Source organism: Ailuropoda melanoleuca, chromosome 7 (assembly GCF_002007445.2).
Source record: "Ailuropoda melanoleuca isolate Jingjing chromosome 7, ASM200744v2, whole genome shotgun sequence".
In the NCBI taxonomy this organism is placed as follows: Eukaryota; Metazoa; Chordata; class Mammalia; order Carnivora; family Ursidae; genus Ailuropoda; species Ailuropoda melanoleuca.
In genome coordinates, this window is record NC_048224.1 from 67,335,313 (window position 1) to 67,356,027 (window position 20,715).

Sequence of the window (20,715 nt, forward strand, 5' to 3'; positions counted from 1 at the left end):
ACTGTCTCTCTTTGCAGATGACATGATACTCTATATGGAAAACCCAAAGGAATCCACTCCCAAACTATTAGAAGTTATAGAACAATTCAGTAAGGTGGCAGGATACAAAATCAATGCCCAGAAATCAGTTGCATTTCTATACACGAATAACGAGACTGAAGAAAGAGAAATTAGGGAATCCATCCCATTTACAATAACACCAAAAACCATGCGTTACCTTGGAATTAACTTAACCAGAGACGTAAAGGACCTATATGCTAGAAACTATAGATCACTTTTGAAAGATATTGAGGAAGACATAAAAAGATGGAAAAATATTCCATGCTCATGGATTGGAAGAATTAACATAGTTAAAATGTCCATGCTATCCAGAGCAATCTGCACTTTCCATGCTATCCCGATCAAAATACCGATGACATTTTTCAAGGAACTGGAACAAATAGTCCTTATATTTGTATGGAACCGANTGTATGGAACCAGAAAAGGCCCCGAATCTCCAAGGAACTGTTGAAAAGGAAAAACAAAGCTGGGGGCATCACAATGCCGGATTTCGAGCTGTACTACAAAGCTGTGATCACAAAGACAGCATGGTACTGGCACAAAAACAGACACATCGACCAATGGAACAGAATAGAGAACCCAGAAATGGACCCTCGGCTCTTTGGGCAACTAATCTTTGATAAAGCAGGAAAAAACATCCGGTGGAAAAAAGACAGTCTCTTCAATAAATGGTGCTGGGAAAATTGGACAGCTACATGCAAAGGAATGAAACTTGACCACTCTCTCACACCATACACAAAGATGAACTCCAAATGGATGAAAGACCTCGATGGGAGACAGGAATCCATCAAAATCCTGGAGGACAACATAGGCAACAACTTCTATGACATCGGCCAGAGCAACCTTTTTCACGACACATCTCCAAAGGCAAGAGAAATAAAAGATAAAATGAACTTATGGGACTTTATCAGGATAAAGAGCTTCTGCACAGCCAAGGAAACAGTCAAAAAAACTAAGAGACAGCCCACGGAATGGGAGAATATATTTGCAAAGGACACCACAGATAAAGGACTGGTATCCAAGATCTACAAAGAACTTCTCAAACTCAATACACGAGAAACAAATAAACAAATCATAAAATGGGCAGAAGATATGAACAGACACTTTTCCAATGAAGACATACAAATGGCTAACAGACACATGAAAAAATGTTCAAAATCATTAGCCATCAGGGAAATTCAAATCAAAACCACACTGAGATACCACCTTACGCCAGTTAGAATGGCAAAGATAGACAAGGCAAGAAACAACAATTGTTGGAGAGGATGTGGAGAAAGGGGATCCCTCCTACATTGTTGGTGGGAATGCAAGTTGGTACAGCCACTCTGGANAGCAACCTTTTTCATGACACATCTCCAAAGGCAAGAGAAACAAAAGATAAAATGAATATGTGGGACTTCATCAAAATAAAAAGCTTCTGCACAGCCAAGGAAACAGTCAAAAAAACTAAGAGACAGCCCACGGAATGGGAGAATATATTTGCAAAGGACACCACAGATAAAGGACTGGTATCCAAGATCTACAAAGAACTTCTCAAACTCAATACACGAGAAACAAATAAACAAATCATAAAATGGGCAGAAGATATGAACAGACACTTTTCCAATGAAGACATACAAATGGCTAACAGACACATGAAAAAATGTTCAAAATCATTAGCCATCAGGGAAATTCAAATCAAAACCACACTGAGATACCACCTTACGCCAGTTAGAATGGCAAAAATAGATAAGGCAAGAAACAACAATTGTTGGAGAGGATGTGGAGAAAGGGGATCCCTCCTACATTGTTGGTGGGAATGCAAGTTGGTACAGCCACTCTGGAAAACAGTGTGGAGGTCCCTTAAAAAGTTAAAAATTGAACTACCCTATGACCCAGCCATTGCACTACTGGGTGTTTACCCCAAAGATACAGACGTAGTAAAGAGAAGGGCCATATGCACCCCAATGTTCATAGCTGCATTGTCCACAATAGCCAAATCATGGAAGGAGCCGAGATGCCCTTCAACAGATGACTGGATTAAGAAGCTGTGGTCCATATATACAATGGAATATTACTCAGCTATCAGAAAGAACGAATTCTCAACATTTGCTGCAACATGGACGGCACTGGAGGAGATAATGCTAAGTGAAATAAGTCAAGCAGAGAAAGACAATTATCATATGATTTCTCTCATCTATGGAAGATAAGAACTAGGAAGATCAGTAGGGGAAGAAAGGGTAAAGAAAGGGGATTAATCAGAAGGGGGATGAAGCATGGGAGACTATGGACTCTGAGAAACAAACTGAGGGCTTCAGAGGGGAGGGGGGTGGGGGAATGGGATAGACTGGTGATGGGTAGTAAGGAGGGCACATATTGCATGGTGCACTGGGTGTTATACGCAACTAATGAATCATCGAACCTTGCATCAGAAACCAGGGATGTACTATATGGTGACTAACATAATGTAATAAGAAAACATTAAAAAAAAATAAAATAAAATGAATAAATAAAATCTTTTAAAAAATAAAATGAAATAAATAAAAAAAAATAGCAAAATTTTAGTTTGGGCACTTGTTATTCGACTTTTAGATTTTTGACAATAGCTTCCAATTTACCCTTCTTGCCTCCAGTCTTGATCCTTCCGGTGTGTGCTAATGCATGATCTTTCTGTAGTTTAGTCTAGTCAGATCTTAAATTTTATTGTTTAACACTGTCAAATATCTATGTAATTCTGTTGAAATTTTCATAAATTTTACATGTCTTTGGCATGTACCAAATTTAACTCTTCTCCCACTGTAATTTTTTCCTCAGACTTTTAGGAAATCCTGTTTTCATACTTGAGTAGGGGTGTTCCATTTAACTGGTTATTTCTTGGATTTTGTACATAGAATTGAATTGAAAATACTACTTGCTACATGATGTGCTGTCATTGTCAGTCTGTGCAAGGCCCTGTATTTTTCTTCATTTTCTATTCTCCCATCTCTGCCCCATTCTCTTTTCCCATTATAATCAGCTTCTAGTCTTATTCTTTCAGTATATATCCTTTCAGCCCCTATTCCAATCTAAATATCTTTATAACATACTTGAATCCCTGAAAATATTTCTTGTGTATGGTTATGTTTTTATGTAAAAAACTCTGGTATAAATCTCATTCTTTTAAAAAATTTTCTGTTTCTACTTAACCATACATAGACCCAGTTCATTGCTTTATACCATGTATTCTTAATATATGTGTATACCATGTGTTACTTATCTGTCCCCAGTGATGCACACATAGTATACCTCTATTTGCTTCCACGACTGTGTCACTTTTTGCAGCTATATGAAACCTTTCCATTGGTACATAATCAGGAGAGGAATTGCTTTTGTAGGAAATACACATACTTAATATCACTATTCCAGATTGCTTTCTAAAATGTTTGTGCTAGTTTATACTAGTTTAGTAATAATAGTACATGAGGGATACCCTTTATATTTTCAACAGTTTAGATGAGAACCATTAAATAATGTTAAATATTAGTCTTTAAAGATACTGGAAACAAAAATAGAACGCAAGAGCGAGAGGGTAGATACCTATTAATTTAAGTAGAAAAAATTTTGTGGCCTGATTTTTCTTTATAAATTCAGGTTTAATACTTTGTTGCTAATGATAGAATAAAGACTCTGCATGTGAGAAAGCTGTAATGTAAAGACTTCAGGTCCCATCCAGTTTATTTGTTCAACAATGAGCATTCATAACATTCTTTTCAATTATAGAGTATTGTTGATAAGGTAGAATGTAGATTAAGGGAGATAAAGACATTTTTAGGGTGTCTTAACAACATCAGTCTTGAATACTTATTGATAGTAATACTTGGAGTATAATATTTGAGCATTTAAGAAATGTTTGGGTATATTCACATGCCTGATGTAATACTACTTTTAAGAAAAAAATATTTGGGGTCAAATAGAAATAAATTAGTGGATATGTGAAATAGCAGGAAAGACCAACCATTTGGGAGAAAAATACTATGCATTAATTTCTGGTTTTAGTGTTGCTTATTTCTCTGACCATGAATATTAAGGAGAAGAAAAATGATTATACGTGACTAATGTCAAGATATGGTTCTTGAAGTCAAAATGCAATGACTATAATAACTTTACTCATTGTAGAGTTGTGTTCAGAAAAATGACACTGTGGGAAGATGATTTAAGAGAGATTGATAAGTAATAATCTGTTTCTAAGCAAAAAGCCAAGTCCCAAGTGTGGTTTTGGTTACAGAAGGAAACTTTCCTAGGTTTGACATCACAGGGGTTGCCTGTCCTGTTTACTATTTTGAGTTTAGTATTTCAGGAGTTGCTTAGTAGTTGAGTATGATTGCCCAGGAACTAGAGTGAGCTGAATTTCACCCAAAAGAAGGTGGCTACAATCTCAGTAATTAGTTTGTTCGTGTATTTTAGTGAAATCATGGGCAAATCGTAGCCAGGAATTGGATTCATACAAGGAGTAGACTAGGGATACAAAGAGCGATATTATGGGTATTGTTATTAGTCTATTAACAATTCAGAAATTTAAGTCAGCAAAAAAGGAAAGAGGTTGGGTGGGCGGCGGGGGGGTAGGGGAGTGGTTGGAGATGAGAGCATGTAGATCTAGCCTGACAGTCTTTGGTTCTGGCCATTTATATCTTGTTCCGTGGGTCCTGCGTGGGAGCTGTCTCATTCTCAAGGATCATCTTCTGGAGGATTCTTAGGAATCCTCAATTTGAGGTCTCTGGCTAGGACTGTCTTCCAGTAATTTGAGGATGTGTTATGTCACTGTAATTGAGAGCTGTGCATCCAAGGAGTTTTACTGCTGTTTTAGTTGTCAACGGAATATGCCAAGGTCATTTCCATGGGGGTTCAAGTGCAGTCTTTCCCTAACAATGCTGCAAAAATAGCCAGTCACCTAATCTGGGAGCATGTAAAGCTGATTACGTATCTAACAAGGGAAGATAAGATTGAACAGCTCTGGAAAATTATTATGTTAACCAGAATTATTAGAATGGGAAAGGATGGCTTCTGTATTGACATATATATATATAATACACAAATTGTATAAATACAATTTATAAGGATTCAGTCAATGATTACCCACGGAATTAGAATGTTATTGTGAACAGTGAGGACTTTAACCAATCTGCAGGGCTCCTTGATTTCTACCACCAAGTGTGCTATGCTTGTTCCTGATTGACAAGGTTATTAAAACCTAGAAACAAAAATCAAATTGAAACAGTTATTGTACCAGTATTTCTTGAGGAAGATGAGTCTGCCTCTTCTCGACTTAAAGTATATAAATCATTAAACATATATAGTTACATGAATATATTTTATTTGCATTTAATCTGTAAAGATTGAACTTCTCTTTTGATTTGTCAGATAAATCAATTTGGAGAGAACAGAGTTTTCAAAATAGGAAATCCAAAGATATTTTAAGTTTAAAAGACATCAGTTTTATTATTTTGATTTTGGGACCTAAGTCACAAAAGACAAAATCAAGAAGAATTTTAAATGATCATAATACATGAGCTTTAGTCATGGTATCCAAACGTAAAAATAGTTTTAAGCAATATTTGAAAATACTATAGCTATAGGAATAATAATTATTAGGACCTTTAATCTTTTTAAATAAGTAGATTTGGGGTGCCTGGGTGGCTCAGTCGTTAAGCGTCTGCCTTCGGCTCAGGGCTGCATGAATTGAGCCCTGCATCGGGCTTCCTGCTCCGCTGGGAGCCTGCTTTCTCTCCCACTCCCCCTGCTTGTGTTCCCTCTCTAACTGGCTGTCTCTCTGTCAAATAAATAAAATTTTAAATAAATAAATAAATAAAGTAGATTTTATTAAAAATGATTTAAAATACGGCTAAGGCCCAGTGATATATATTTAAGAGCATTCTTTCCCAAAATGGAAATGTTAAGATCATTAAAAATACCTAAGTTATCACACTAAAGCGAGTTAGGTGGTTGAGTGCACATCTCTGTAGCATTCGGCCAGGCCAGCTTGTGGTCTTGCACAATCACTAAGATTCCATGCTGTAGTCTAGCATCCTCCCAGACCTTTTCCCTGCAGTAATCATGAAACTGCAGCACGCAATGACAGTTGCTTATGATCTGCTTCCAAATTATTGCATAATAAAGATAATTACATCTTCAGTTTAACACATTAGACTTTATGTAATTCACAGTTTTTACTACATAACTAAATACAGTGATTCGTTTAGCTGTTTCTTTTTTTTCCCCCTAAAGCATGACTTTTTCCGCGAAGGAAGCAGTGCATTGATTCATATTCTGGCTCAAGCTCCTTGATCTGGCCAACTACTCCATAATGTTTTCCTGTCATTGCTGCTGACAGTGTAATTCTCTAGAACAGAGTCTTAAACTCCAAACCGCATCTATTGATACTTATAATCAATACTTCGTGATTTTATGTAGCGCAGTTGGACTAGAACTTCTGGCTTCCAAAACTGCTATTGAGAAGTCCACAGGTATCCTGTTCCTGATCCTTTTTTAAAATTTAGTTTTACTTAGCTATAATTCACATACAGCATTGTGTAAATTTAAGGTGTACAACTTGTTGACTGATAAATTTATATATTGCAATACGATTACCACTATAGTGTAGCTAACACTTCTGTCATGTCACATAATTATCATTTCTTTTTTTGGTGGGAAAAATTAAGATCTAGTCTCTAAGTAACTTTGAAGTTTATAATGCAGTGTTGTTGTCTATAATCACTATGTTGTTCATTGGGTCTCCAGGACGTTTTTATCTACTGGTCCCAAGTTTGTACCCTTAAACAATGTCTCCCCTGTGTGCCAGGCCCCTGGTAACCACCATTCTACTTTCTGTTTTTATGAGTTCTGGGATTCCACATATAAGTGGTTTCGTATAGTATTTGTGTTTCTCTGACTTAGCTTAATGTCCTCAGGTTCATCCATGTTGTCGCAAATGGCAGGATTTCCTTCTTTTTCATGGCTGAGTAATATTGATCCTTTCTAAGTGACCCATTTCCTATCTCCACTGGCAGCATGTAAAATCTGCTTATCCACTTTTCTGAAATATCTAAATATTGTGTCTTGATGTGGGTCTATGGGAACTCATTGGACCCTTTCAGTTTAATGAATCCTGTCATTCAGTTTAGAAAGTTTCCTTGAATTACTTCATAAATTTTATTTTTCTCTTTTCTCTGTTCTTTCTTTCTAGAACTTCAGGTTATTTGTATATTGGATTTCACGGACTGGTTGTCTAATTTTTCTGTTTTTCTTTCACGTTTCTCTTACTTTATTTTATTGTTCTATTTTCTAGAATATCTCTTGAACTCTATCTTCCATCCAACGGATTCTACTTCCAGAGGTATCTTGTTCTCTCGGTTCTCTGCTTTTGGAGGATTTTGCATGTATATCTGATTGGTTCTCAGCTTTCTTCACTGTCAGCTTCTGATTTAGTTTTCTTAGATCCTCTCAATCAGTTAGTGTTTGTCCACTTACTTTCTAGTTTCCAAAGTTTTATGCTACCTTCTCTCCATTTTTCATCTGTATGAGTTTTTATCTTTAAAATATTTCTTTACCATAGTTTTAGTAGGGTTTTAGGAGGGAAGTGAAATTTCATATGTGTTGTCAGTACTCTGTTTTACCAAAACACTGCTCATTTTTTTAACTACTCCTTTACAGCCATTTTATATTATTGACTTAATCCTCTTGTCTGTTAAAAGCAAGTGTTCATCATCGTTCCATCCTCCTCTTTTTGGTCTTCTCATATAACACACTTTCCCTCAGCTTTATTATTTTTAATGTAATATTTTCTTCTCATATTTGTATGTTTTTTTACTCTCCCTGAAGTGAAGCACATCACATAAATTCTATACCCGTCTTTGGAGACACCTGACATAGAAGACCCCCTCCCATCTTACCTCTTCCTGTTCCTAAAATCACATCCATACTCAGAGCTGTCAGCGTGTTTCATGCTGTTAAACTGCTACTGCTACTCTCTACTGTTCTCTGAGCATGTCACACCTTCCCTGTGCTTCTGTATTTTTGTACATGCTGTTACTGCTTTCTGGGATGTCTGCTCTAACTACTGATTTCTCTCCCCAGTCCCTCCCTCCTTTCCTGACAAACTTCTGAAGTCTTAAGAATCTCTGCTTAGGTCGTCTCTTTCTGCTTTCTTTCATCTTGCTTCAGTCCTTCAAGCTATAGTTGATCATCCTCTCTATTTATAGCACTTAGAACACTATATTGCAATTATTTATTTATACAGTCTGACTACTTCAACTGGATCATGACTGAAACTAGGGAACAAATCCTTTTCCTTCCAATGTGCCTTTTTTCTATGACTGTGTAGATGGATATATAAATAAATGTGCTCTGTAAACTACAAAGCACTATTATATTATGATGGTAATTATATTCAGTGATTTTCAAGAGGAGGTTGCCTTTTTGATAATCAAACATCTTCAGTTTTTTTATTCTTCCATTTCACCTTTATTTCTCATCATTTACTTTAATAAAATATAAGACATATAATTACTTGGGATGGGGGAGAGGACTGTCTGCAGATTAGAATTTTTCAGTTCATTGAGAAAACATTTACATATAGCAACTTGGCCATTTATAAATAAGGGAAATTCAGGGTCATTGTTAAGGAGGTGAATGAATAAGCCTTTGATTTAATTTATTTTCTTCCCCACCACTCTCTTTCTCTTTAGAGTGCTGAGATCTAAGATGCTATCCTCAAATAGTACATATAACCATTTCTTACCTCTCCTGGGTTAGCCATCTGGGTAAATCAGTACCATGCATGTGAAAGTGTCTAATAGATTTATTCTGACCCTGACTTCATTTTATTTATTTATTTTAAATATTTATTTATTTATTTTGAGAGAGAGGGGGGCAGAGGGAGAGAGAGAGAATCTCAGGCAGACTCTGCTGAGTGCAGAGCCCCCTACGCAGGGCTCCTTCTCATGACTCTGAGATCAGGATTGGAGCTGAAACCAAGAGTCGGTTGCTCAACTGACTGAGCCACCCAGGTGCCCCTCGACTTCATTTTATTTTTGTGTCGCCCTCTTTAACTTCTTTCTTTTAAGTCTTTCAGAAATTATTCAGACTTAGTGAACATTAAGTATAGATACACTTAATGTATTTTTAAAATAATGAGTACCCATGGTACTTTACTGGAAAATATAAAGCTGAGTGTTGTAAAACAAGTCTTTTTTCTGAAAAATAATGTTAAAATTGGGATTTTTTTTCCACAGCTAAGGACTTGGTGTAAATATGTTGTAAAACACAAAGATAAAGCTATATAAATTTTAATAATAATTTAAGATAATAAAATATTAAATGAACTTAAATGAATTGATTTTATAAGGGTTTATTTTATTTATTTATTTATTTTTTTTTAAGATTTTATTTATTTATTTGACAGAGAGAGACAGCCAGCGAGAGAGGGAACACAAGCAGGGGGAGTGGGAGAGGAAAAAGCAGGCTCCTATCAGTGGAGCATGATGTGGAGCTCGATCCCAGAACGCTGGGATCATGCCCTGAGCCGAAGGCAGACACCTAACGACTGTGCTACCCAGGTGCCCTGGAGTTACTCATTTATTCAACCAAACCTTCTTTCACTCTATTCAGATCTTGAATTCTACCACTGTTGCCCTTACTTTTAGTGTATGACCTAATTTCCAACATCTGGAAAATATGAAAGCCATCATGATGAGAACTCTCCCTAAAAGTATTTCTCCTTCTAGCCTTATCTAATTTTTCCCCAGCATTTCAGCCTTTGCTCTCTAAAGTTTCACCTCTCTGTCTTATATCAGCAGCTCCTTTACTCTGGGTTCTTTCTGTCAGTACTTAACCTATTCAAGTCTTTTCCATCTTAAAAAAAGTAATAATTCTTTAACCTTGTATATTACTCCAGCTACCAATGTACTTTTTCCCCTTGAAATACCTCACTTATTTTCTTAGTTTGCTTATGCCCCATTCATTCCTCAGCCTTCTGCAGTACACACTCTGCCACTACATCACTCCAACTATTTTTGCCTAGTTTACACTCTGGTGACTTCATCATTGCTCAATTCAGTGGACACTTCTCTGTCCTCACCTTACTAGCCTTCTTTACAGCTTGTGATACTATTTACTGTTCTGCCCTCTCTCAAAATCTTTTTTTTTTTTTTTTGACAGTCCTTCTCTTTGATGTCACTTTGCTCTCCTGGCTTTAATTACTGTGTACATGCTGATTATAGTAAATTGGTGTCTTCAGCTTTCTCTTGAGCTTTAGACGTGTTTATTCAGCTTGCCATCTTCACTTAGGTGGCTCATACGTACTGCAGACTCAACCTACAGAAAACAGAACTATCATCTTCTTGTTACCTCAGATCTCTTCCTCCTGCTGTTTTTTATTTCAGTCTGTATTATTGCTGTTAACCTCTTGCCAGGGCAGAAATCATTTTCTTTGACTCCTCCTCTTGTCCAATATTCAGTAACCAGGTGCTGTTGGTTCTGCCTTACATCACTTCAGTCTGTCTACCCTGAATGGCAACCGCCATCCTGTGGCCACCACCATTATTTCTCACCTGAGTAATTTTAACACTGTTTACTTTTTAACTGGCTTCTCTGCCTCCTGTTCTTATTTATTCCCCCTAAGCATTCAAAAGGCAGCCAAAGATAATTTTTTTTTCAAATAAAACAGACTTGATATTTTTTTTTTTTAAAGATTTTATTTATTTATTTGAGAGTGAGGGAGAGAGCACAAGCACGGGGAGAGGGAGACGCAGACTCCCGACTGAACAGGGAGGCCAACATGGGGCTCCATCCCAGGACCCTGGGATCATGACCTGAGCTGAAGGCAGATGCTTAACCAACTGAGCCACCCAGGCATCCCTAATTGGTATTTTCTTATTAAAGAAATCTTTAATGGAGTGTTTCCTGTTATTCTTGGAGTAAAAAGGCTTTTATGTTCTGGTTCCTACTTAATGTCATCAGCCTCATCCGCCATTGTTTACGGTATCTGTTCTCCCTCAAATGGTTTTCTCTTGTTTCATTTGTCTTCACATTGTGTTTCCCCCTTAACTCAATGCCACACGCACACACACACACCAGCTGTTCTTGAAGTCTGATCTGGGAACTGCTAGTTACCCCCACAATCCTTTTAGAGGGTCCGTAAAGGCGACACTATTTTCATAGTAGTACTATGATATTACAGTTGACCCTTGAATAACATGGGGGTTGAGAGTGGGCGTGGATAGCCCACCACTGTCACCACAGTCTAAAATTCACATATAACTTTTACTTCCCCAAGAACTTAACTACTAATAGCCTTATAGATAAACAGTAGATTAATACTTATTTTGTAGTTACATGTGTTATATACTATATTCTTACAATAAAGTAAGCTTGAAAAAAGAAAGTGTTGTTAAGGAAAATCACAAAATACACTTAAAGTACTGTATTGTATTTATTGAAAAAAATCTGCATATAAGTGGACCATGCATTTCAAGCCCATGTTGTTCAAGGGTCATTGGTATTTCCTTTTCTCACTGTCTCATGAGTGTACAGTGGGTTTTTTCCAAAGATGTCATAATGTGATGATTTCATTGTTCTGGTGGCTAACAGATACATGCTTTTTTGCATTCTATGTTTTTAAAAGTTCCCATTTAAAAAATCCAATAGGGTAAATAGTGATAGATACAACAAACAAAAACTCTTGAGAGTCTTCCGTAATATCCAAGAGAGTAAAGGGGTCCTGGTCAGAAAAGTCTGAGAATTGCTGTTTAGGCCTCTTTGAATGGTGTTTCTTTTGAGAAGTTTTTGCTTAAGTCCTCTACCAGAGTAACCAGTGAGTAACTTCTGCGGTTTGCACTTGCCCTATCATAGCACTTACCATGCTGTACCATGGTGTGTTAGTTATTTATCTGTCTAGGCCAATAGATGCACATCTCCATAGAAGAAGGAACTCTGCTGTATCCCCAGTACGGGGAGCACAGTTTTGAATACATAGTAAGTGCACAATAAACATGTTGAGTGACTCTCTTCAAAGGTATTGGGGAATATGAGGACTATAACTTGTTTGAAATTATCACTATTTTGTACTTTAGTGATACATTCATTTCTAAATTTTTTTGGCCCTACTTTTTTTTGACCCATCAATATCTGAAAGGGTTTTAAAAGGCAAGTTGTGTATGTATGTGTGATGAGTGTACAGTACACACACACACACGTGCATATATAGAAAGGAAATGTATACATATTAGAGCAGGAAGAACCTATTTCTGAATCTTTGTCTTTCCAAACCATGGAGCCTTGGACAAGTCTTTTTATTACTTTGAATCTAACTTTCCTCATCAATAATGGGATTGAACTAGATTATCTAAAACCTTTTTCCTATATGATACTATGTGATTACATGTGAAAGGTGTCAAAAGTGTATTAAGTATGTGACTTATATATTTTATTAAAAATGCACATAAATTTAGTTTTATCCAAATATTAAAATAACTTTGTTTTTACAGGAAAGATGATAAAGACTATGCTTTAAAACAAATAGAAGGAACTGGGATCTCTATGTCGGCATGTAGAGAAATAGCAGTAAGTGAAGTTCTTTTTATAATCATTATTATCAATTGACTTATGAGTGTCAACTATGTACGTCTCTGAATTGCATTTGTCACACATACACATTAATTTAAAGTTGGTAAATATTTTTCATATTGATGATCTGAGAAAAATACATTTGTTTCCTAAAAGAAGTAAAGGTGGCATGTAGTTCTAGCAAAAAATATCTGTATAAGTTCATTTATTTGGGAGTAAGTCAATCTTAGTTGTTTATATAAATATATATTTTTCCAATAAATGTCACTAAATATTAAGGGACCAGTTATTATTATTTCATTGGGTGCAATAAAAGTAAATTTGTTTGAATTAATTAAAATTAATTCTATTTTAATAAGATGAGATTGATGCCATTACTTACGTGAACTTAAAAATGAGATTGTGTTATTTGATTTTCATTTTATCTGTCTGTTCATTTGAAAATGTGTAAATTTGTGCTGTTTTCTTTCAGAAGCATAGCTTCCATATGGTATTAGAATCTTATTTTGATTCCAAAGGAAAATATTCATGTTAATGCATTACTAAATAATTATTCACACATTTAAACTGAGTATTATTTCCATGAGATTTTACTTCATTTCATACTATTGTAACACTATGGATCCAAATTTGTCTTTTCTGGCTATAATCAAAATATTCTAGGGGCGCCTGGGTGGCACAGTGGTTAAGCGTCTGCCTTTGGCTCAGGGCGTGATCCCAGCGTTATGGGTTCGAGCCCCACATCAGGCTCCTCTGCTATGAGCCTGCTTCTTCCTTTCCCACTCCCCCTGCTTGTGTTCCCTCTCTCGCTAGCTGTCTCTATCTCTGTCAAATNAGGGGCGCCTGGGTGGCACAGCGGTTAAGCATCTGCCTTCGGCTCAGGGCGTGATCCCGGCGTTATGGGATCGAGCCCCACATCAGGCTCCTCTGCTATGAGCCTGCTTCTTCCTCTCCCACTCCCCCTGCTTGTGTTCCCTCTCTCGCTAGCTGTCTCTATCTCTGTCAAATAAATAAATAAAATCTTTAAAAAAAAAAAAAAAATTCTAGAGTATATATTATAATCTTTGCTTTGTTGCATTTAGCCCTTGTATCTATCTACAGATAATAGGCTGTTGTGACCTGGATATATTAATTTAAATAATTTTACCCATTTAACAGATTCTATGACACTGGTTTCAGTTAACAGCCATTTGTTGTGTGTCATGTTGATGGGAACTAGAGTAGGTAAAAGTAAAGAAACAGAACAAGTGAGGGTCCCTGGCCTTAAATATTTACACACTGATAAGGAAAGACACTCATAAATCTTATATTAATAGAGTACCAAGCACAATGATAGAAGTGTTTGGAGAGGGGCGCCTGGGTGGCACAGTGGTTAAGTGTCTGCCTTCGGCTCAGGGCATGATCCCGGCGTTGTGGGATCGAGCCCCACATCAGGCTCCTCTGGTATGAGCCTGCTTCTTCCTCTCCCACTCCCCCTGCTTGTGTTCCCTCTCTCGCTGGCTGTCTCTATCTCTGTCGAATAAATAAATAAAATCTTAAAAAAAAAAAAAAAGAAGTGTTTGGAGAAAGAGAAAATTATCTACATCTAACCGAGAAAATCAAGGAAGGTTGCAGGTTTTGGAAGACACGTAAGAATTACCTCCATGACGAAAGAGTAGAGGTGAGGTGGAGGGCATTCTTTCTTAACCAAAGGTATGCCGTGTTGGAGGTTATATTTCAAGTAACTGATAGATTTTTAATGTTCTTGAATCTAGAGGAAGGATATCTGTACCTTAACTGTCAGTTCTTCAACATCTACAGTTCTACATATTCTAGTTAGTTTTAAAGAATTAAAATCCATTAAACTGTGGTTAGTGATGTTAGATGTCATGATAGAGATTACCTTTGGAGGGTTCAGAGAGTGACAGAAAGGGGAGACAAGGGAACCTTCAGGATTCTAGTAATGTTCTGTTTCTTGATCTTGCTCTGGGTCTGGTTATGTGAGGTTTACTATGTGAGAACTCACTGAGCTGTGCACTCACGGTTTATGTGGTTTTCTCTGTTTATTAAACTTCAACAAATGTTGTAAAAACAAACAACTCCATTTTAGAAGCAGACATTTTTCATGTATAACTGTAAATGCAGTTAAGTATAGAAAGAATGCAGTTAAGTATAGAAAGAAATGCAAAAACTTATTTTTAATGTATTTGATTATGGTTCTCCAACCTAAAGTAAGCAGAAATTTTTATTTTTGATGAAATTTACTAATTTTTCCTTTTTTATGACTTGATTTCTGTATCTGGCTGAAGGAATCTTTACGTACTAATTGTGAAGAAATTTTCCTGTTTTCTTCTAAAAGCTGTATAGTTTTGGTTTTATGTTTTTGTTTATGTTATTCTTAATTCATTTTTGTTTGTATAGGTGTGATGTAAGGTTTGAGCTTCTTTCCTGCCTTACCCCATATGAATGTGCAGTTGTTGTAACATCATTTTTTAAAAAAGATTCTTCCTCATTGTATTTGGTACCTTTGTAAAAACTTAAGTGACCGAGTATGGACTATTTCTGGGCTCTATTCTGTTCCATCTGTTTGTCCATACTTATGCCAATATCAGGTCACTAGCTTTATAGCAAGATTTGAAGTAAGATTGTATATGGCCACCAGCCTTATTCTTCTGTTTCAGGATTATAATATTTTAGGTCCTTTGCATTATCATATAAATTTTTAGATCAGCTAGTCAATTTTTGTTTCTAAAATATGCCTGTTGGGATTATGATTTGGATCAATTCAGGGAATATTGACACATTCTAACCATGAATCTGAAAAGATATACTTTCTGTTTCTTAAAGTTTTTTAATTTTCTCAACAGTGTTTTGTAGTTTTTAGTTGTAGAGGTTTTACACACCTTCCATTAAATTCATTTCTGAGGATTTCATGTTTTCTGGCACTATTGTAAATGGGATTATTTTTTAAATTTTAATTTAAAATTTTATTTCCCTTTTGTTTGCTTCTATACTTAGAACTTTAAAAAGAAAAAATAGAACTTTAAAAATATTGTGCATTTTATGTATATTATATATGTAAATTCAATGATAGGTTTTGATGATATATGCAGATTTTCTGCATAAATAATTATGTCATCTGCAATTTAGAATTGTTTTACTTCTTTCCATCTTTTTATTTTTATTTCTTTTCTTATTCCTCTGGCTTGGGCCTTTCATATAATGTCGAAGAGTAATGAGGATGGACATCTTTGACTTGTTCCCAATCTTGGGGAAAGTGTTTTCAGTGTTTCGCTGTTAGGTAAAATGCTAGCTATAGGTGTTTTGTTTTTTTTTTTTTTTAATAGATGCCATCAGTCAGACTAAGGAAGTTCCTTCTATTTTTTTCATAAGTGGTATCGAATTTTATCAGATGCTTTTTTTCTACATGTACTGAAATGACCTTATAGTTCTCTTTTATTCTATCACATTGGTAGGCTACATTGATTTCTAATGTTTATCCAGTTTTGCATTCTTGAAATAATCCCTGCTTGGTTACATATTGCTAGATTTGATTTACTAATGAGTTGTTAAGGAGTTTTAAGTGTATGAGTGAAGGATGTTGGTCTATAATTATCTTTCCTGTAATGTCTTTGTCTTTGGTATCAAGACCGTGCAGCCTTTCTTCATCCCCCATATTCTGACAGTTTCTGTAAGATTGTTAGTTTTTCTTCCTTAAATGTTTGATAGAATTCACCAACCAATATTATTTACTTAGGAGATAAAGAGCTCTTCAGATTTTATTTTTCATCTTGTGTTTGATATATTGTATTTTTTATGTAATTTGTCTATTTTTTTTTTAAGATCTTATTTATTTATTTGACAGAGAGAGAGGGCGCATGGACACAAGCAGGGAGAGTTGGCAAGCAGAAAGAGAGGGAGAAGCAGGCTCCCTGCTGAGCAGAGAGTCCAGTGCGGGGCGGGATTCCAGGACCCTGGGATCATGACCTAAGGCAGACGCTTAAACGACTAAGCCACCTAGGCACCCCTGTAATTTGTCTATATCTAATTTGTCTATTTTGTTTAGGTTGTTGAATTTATTAGCACAAAGTTCTTCATAATATTCCATTATCTTTTCTGTGTAGTTCCTGTGGTGATGTCCTATTTCATTGTAGGTTGGTAATTTGTGTTTTCTGTCTGTATCATTGATCTTTGCTCTTACTGTGTTTTTCCTTCCACTTTTGGCTTACATTTCTCTTTTATCTTCTTAGGTTGAAGCCTTAGGTCATTGATTTTAAATTATTCTTTTTTAAAAAGCAATTAAAACTATAAATTTTCCTCCAAACTGTATTCTACTTGCATTCCATAAGTTTTGTTGCATTATATTTTCATTATAATTTAGTACAGAATATTTTCAGTTTTCTTTGTGATTTTTTCCTTTTATTCATGGATTATTTAGAAATGTATTGTTTAATTTTTAGGGGTGCCTGGGTGGCTTAGTCGGTTAAAAGTTTGACTCTTGATTTGGGCTCACATCATGATCTCGGGGTTTTGAGATCGAACCCTGCGTCAGGCTCTATTCTCAGCCTAGAGTCTGCTTGTTCTTTTTCCTCTGCTCCTCTCCTCGCAACTCACTGTCTCTCACACTCTCTCTCTCAAATTAATTAAATCTTAAATATGTGTGTGTGTGTGTGTGTGTGTATGTGTATATATACATATATATGTATATATTGTTTAATTTTTAAACATGTGTGGAATGCAATAGAAAACCTAGAAATGAACCCATAATTATATAGTCAGTTAATCTTTGACAAAGGACGAATGGATATATAATGGAAAAAAGACAGTCACTTCAATAAATGGTGTTGAGGAAACTAGACAGCTAAACTGGACATGCAAAAGAATGAAACTCGACCACTTTCTTTCACCATTTACAAAAATAAACTCAAAATGGATTAAAGACCTAAATGTGAGACCTGAAACCATAAAAATCTTTGAAGAGAACACAGGCAATAATTTCTCTGATGTTGGCTATAGCATCATTTTTCTAGATCTGTCTCCTGAGGCAAAGGATATGAAAGCCAGAGTAATCTGTTGGGACTACATCAAAATAAAAAGTTTTGCACAGTGAAGGAAACAGTCAACAAAACCAAAAGGCAACCTACTTAATGGAAAAAAGATATTTGCAAATCACATATCTGATAAAGGGTTGGTATCCAAAATATATAAAGAACTTATACAACTCAACAACCAAAAAACAAATAACCCAGTTAAAAAATGGGCAGAAGACATGAACAGACATTTCTCCAAAGAAGACATCCAGATAGCCAACAGACACAAAAAAGATGCCCAGCATCACTCATCATCAGGGAACTGCAAATCAAAACTTAAATGAGATAACACCTCACACCTGTCAGAATGGCAAAATCAAAAGCACAAGAAACAACTGTTGGCGAGGATGTAGAGAAAAAGGAATCCTGATGCACTCTTGGTATGAGTACAAACTGGTGCAGCCACTGTGGAAAACAGTATGGAGGTTCCTCAAAAAGTTAAAAATAGAACTACCCTACTGTACAGTAATCACAATATTGGGTGTTTACCCCAGAAATTCAAAGGGATACATGCACCCCTTTGTTTATTGCAGTATCATTTATGATATCCAAATTATGGAAGCAGCCCAAATGTCCATCGATAGATGAATGGAGAAGATGGGCATGTGTGTGCATGTGTGCACGTGTGCGTGCATACACACACACACAAATATTCAGCCATTAAAAAAAATAGAATCTTGCCTTTAGAACAACATGGTTGGAGCTAGAGAGTATAATGCTAAGTGAAGTAAGTCAGTTAGAAAGACAAATACCGTATGATATTACTCATGTGGAATTTAAGAAACAAAACAAGCAAGCAAAAGGGAAAAAAAAGAGTCAAACCAAGAAACAGACTCTTTAACTATAGGGAACAAACCAATGATTACTAGAGGCGAGGTGGGTGGAAGATGGATAAAATAGGGGACGGGGATTAAAGAGTACACTTACCATGATGAGCACTGAGTAGTGTATAGAATTGTTGAATCACTATATCGTACACCTGAAACTAATATAACACTGCATGTTAACTGTACTGGAATTATAATTTAAAAACTTAATAAAAATGTTTTTTTAAACATGTGAGTCTTTTGAGAAATTTGTTGACTGCTAATTTATTTCCGTGTGGTCAGAGAAAAAAGATCCTATATTTTAGAGCCATACTGAAATATTTACAGGTGAAATTATATCAGATCTAGGATTTTTTTCAAAATAATCCAGGGTGAGGTGGGAGGAGTGGGTATGAATGCTGATAAAATGAGATAGGCTGAGAGTGGATAATGATACACAGGGGTCTGTTTTACTATTCTCTTTTATTTATGTTTGAAAAGTTTCTATAATAAAAAGTTAAAAAGAAAAAAATCCATCTCTTGGCACATCTCATCAGTCCTTTTTCCCTTCCATTTATTAAATCTTCCTCTGAGAAGTTCTGTTTCCCCACCACTCATCTCCTTTATTCTCTTACAGTCGGAGCCCAGTTTATTTTCTTTAATAGCACTTATAACAAATTATAAGGCATTTCTTTTTGTTGGTTTTCTATTTTCACTAGACTGTAACACATTTCTTCACCAGTGCGTGTTAGGCATGACACAGTCTTTGCTCAGTAAGTACTTAATAAAAGGGAGGGAAGAAGGAAAGAACTCCGAGCATTTCTCCTAAAGTTATGAGCATTGCCTGTCTTCATCCTCGTTGTATTTTAAGTGGTTTGTATTTCCAGAATTTCTTGCGAGCTAGAATCCATTTAGCTTTGTGATTTTCAAACTGTGCTTCAGTGGACTATCAGTATTCCTAGAGGCAGCCTTGTAGTTGGAATAAGGGAGCTAGGGGTGCAGAGGTAAAAAGCTCTAGACTCTACTTTTAAAGTTCACATCTTGAATCTAGGCACCTTAGGGTTTGTTTTTGATTTTGTTTTTATCGACTTGCAAGAATTTGAAGAAAGCTTCCACAGCTTTAACAAAATAATTGAAATAATTTCGGAATAATATCCTATATACTGTTGAAGTAATTTCAACTTAGCTGTCATCATACCCATGGCATAAATTCAGAATTTATTATTTTTGCCATGCCGTAAAATTTTAATTTAGAAATCAGTGTTGTTTTGAGAATATCAGAGGTTTTCTTTCCTATTTTCTCACTGGTCTAAGTGATGTTTATTGACAAGATACAGTTTTAAATGCTATTAATTTATTTTTTATTTATTTGTACTTTTAAGAGTTCAGTTAAGTGTGATATTGTACAGTACAATTGGAATGAATTAAGTTTATGACGAATGACGTATTAAGACATTTATATTTTTAGTAGTGATCTTAGTACAGGAAATTATAAGATTTTATTCTCAGTAGAATTAGAAAAATTTAGGTGATTTCTGTGATGGAAACCATTGCTTAAATTTATTCAAATGTTTCCTTCAATTTTTTTTTTAACATAAAATCTTCAAACCAAACCAAAAAAAAAAAAAAACCCTTAGAAAATGTTAAATACATATCTACAGGCTATGGGCTCTGTATGGGGTGATGAAATGCTGAAGTGCTTTTCTTCAGCTGGGAAAACTCTGGGATGTCCCCACAGTGTCAGAGTACCAGTCTCAAAGTACTGCCTGTAGCACTTATAGCCCTGGCCAGATTACCTGTGCTTTACCTAGCTTTGCCACTTATGAGCTTTTAGGACCCAAGGCAAGTCACTTAATTTCCTTGTGTTTTCGTTTCCTCATTTGTAAAATGGTGATAGTGTCTCATAGGGTTTATTGTGAGGAACTTGGCATACTTCTTTGGACCTGTTAAACTCTAGGTAAATGTTGGCTACTCTCAATACATAATCAGTTACCACTACTCAGCCACGGCATTAGGATGGTGTGCTTAGTTGCATTTGTCTCCCACTGGAGGACTTCAGCAAGTCTTAGCACATTTTATATGCCAGGACCTAGCGCATCTACCACAGTGGCTGGATGTAGGAGGCATTTGGTTAATGTTAGTCCTGCTAAATGTAGCCCAGCTCCCTGGTTTTTTGGAAGTACTTCAGTAGAAATATTGACTTA

At 35.8% G+C, this 20,715-nt stretch overlaps 1 protein-coding gene across 2 annotated transcripts in view; it reads left to right on the forward strand.

The window, feature by feature from the left end:
- Window positions 1–20,715, forward strand: part of CDK8 (cyclin dependent kinase 8) — a 122,369-nt gene that overhangs the window by 49,768 nt on the left and 51,886 nt on the right. For both annotated transcript variants that reach the window (XM_002924212.4, XM_011231042.3), the window contains exon 2: window positions 12,558–12,633. In XM_002924212.4, the coding sequence (XP_002924258.1) occupies window positions 12,558–12,633 (76 nt within the window). The remainder of the gene's footprint in view (window positions 1–12,557; window positions 12,634–20,715) is intronic.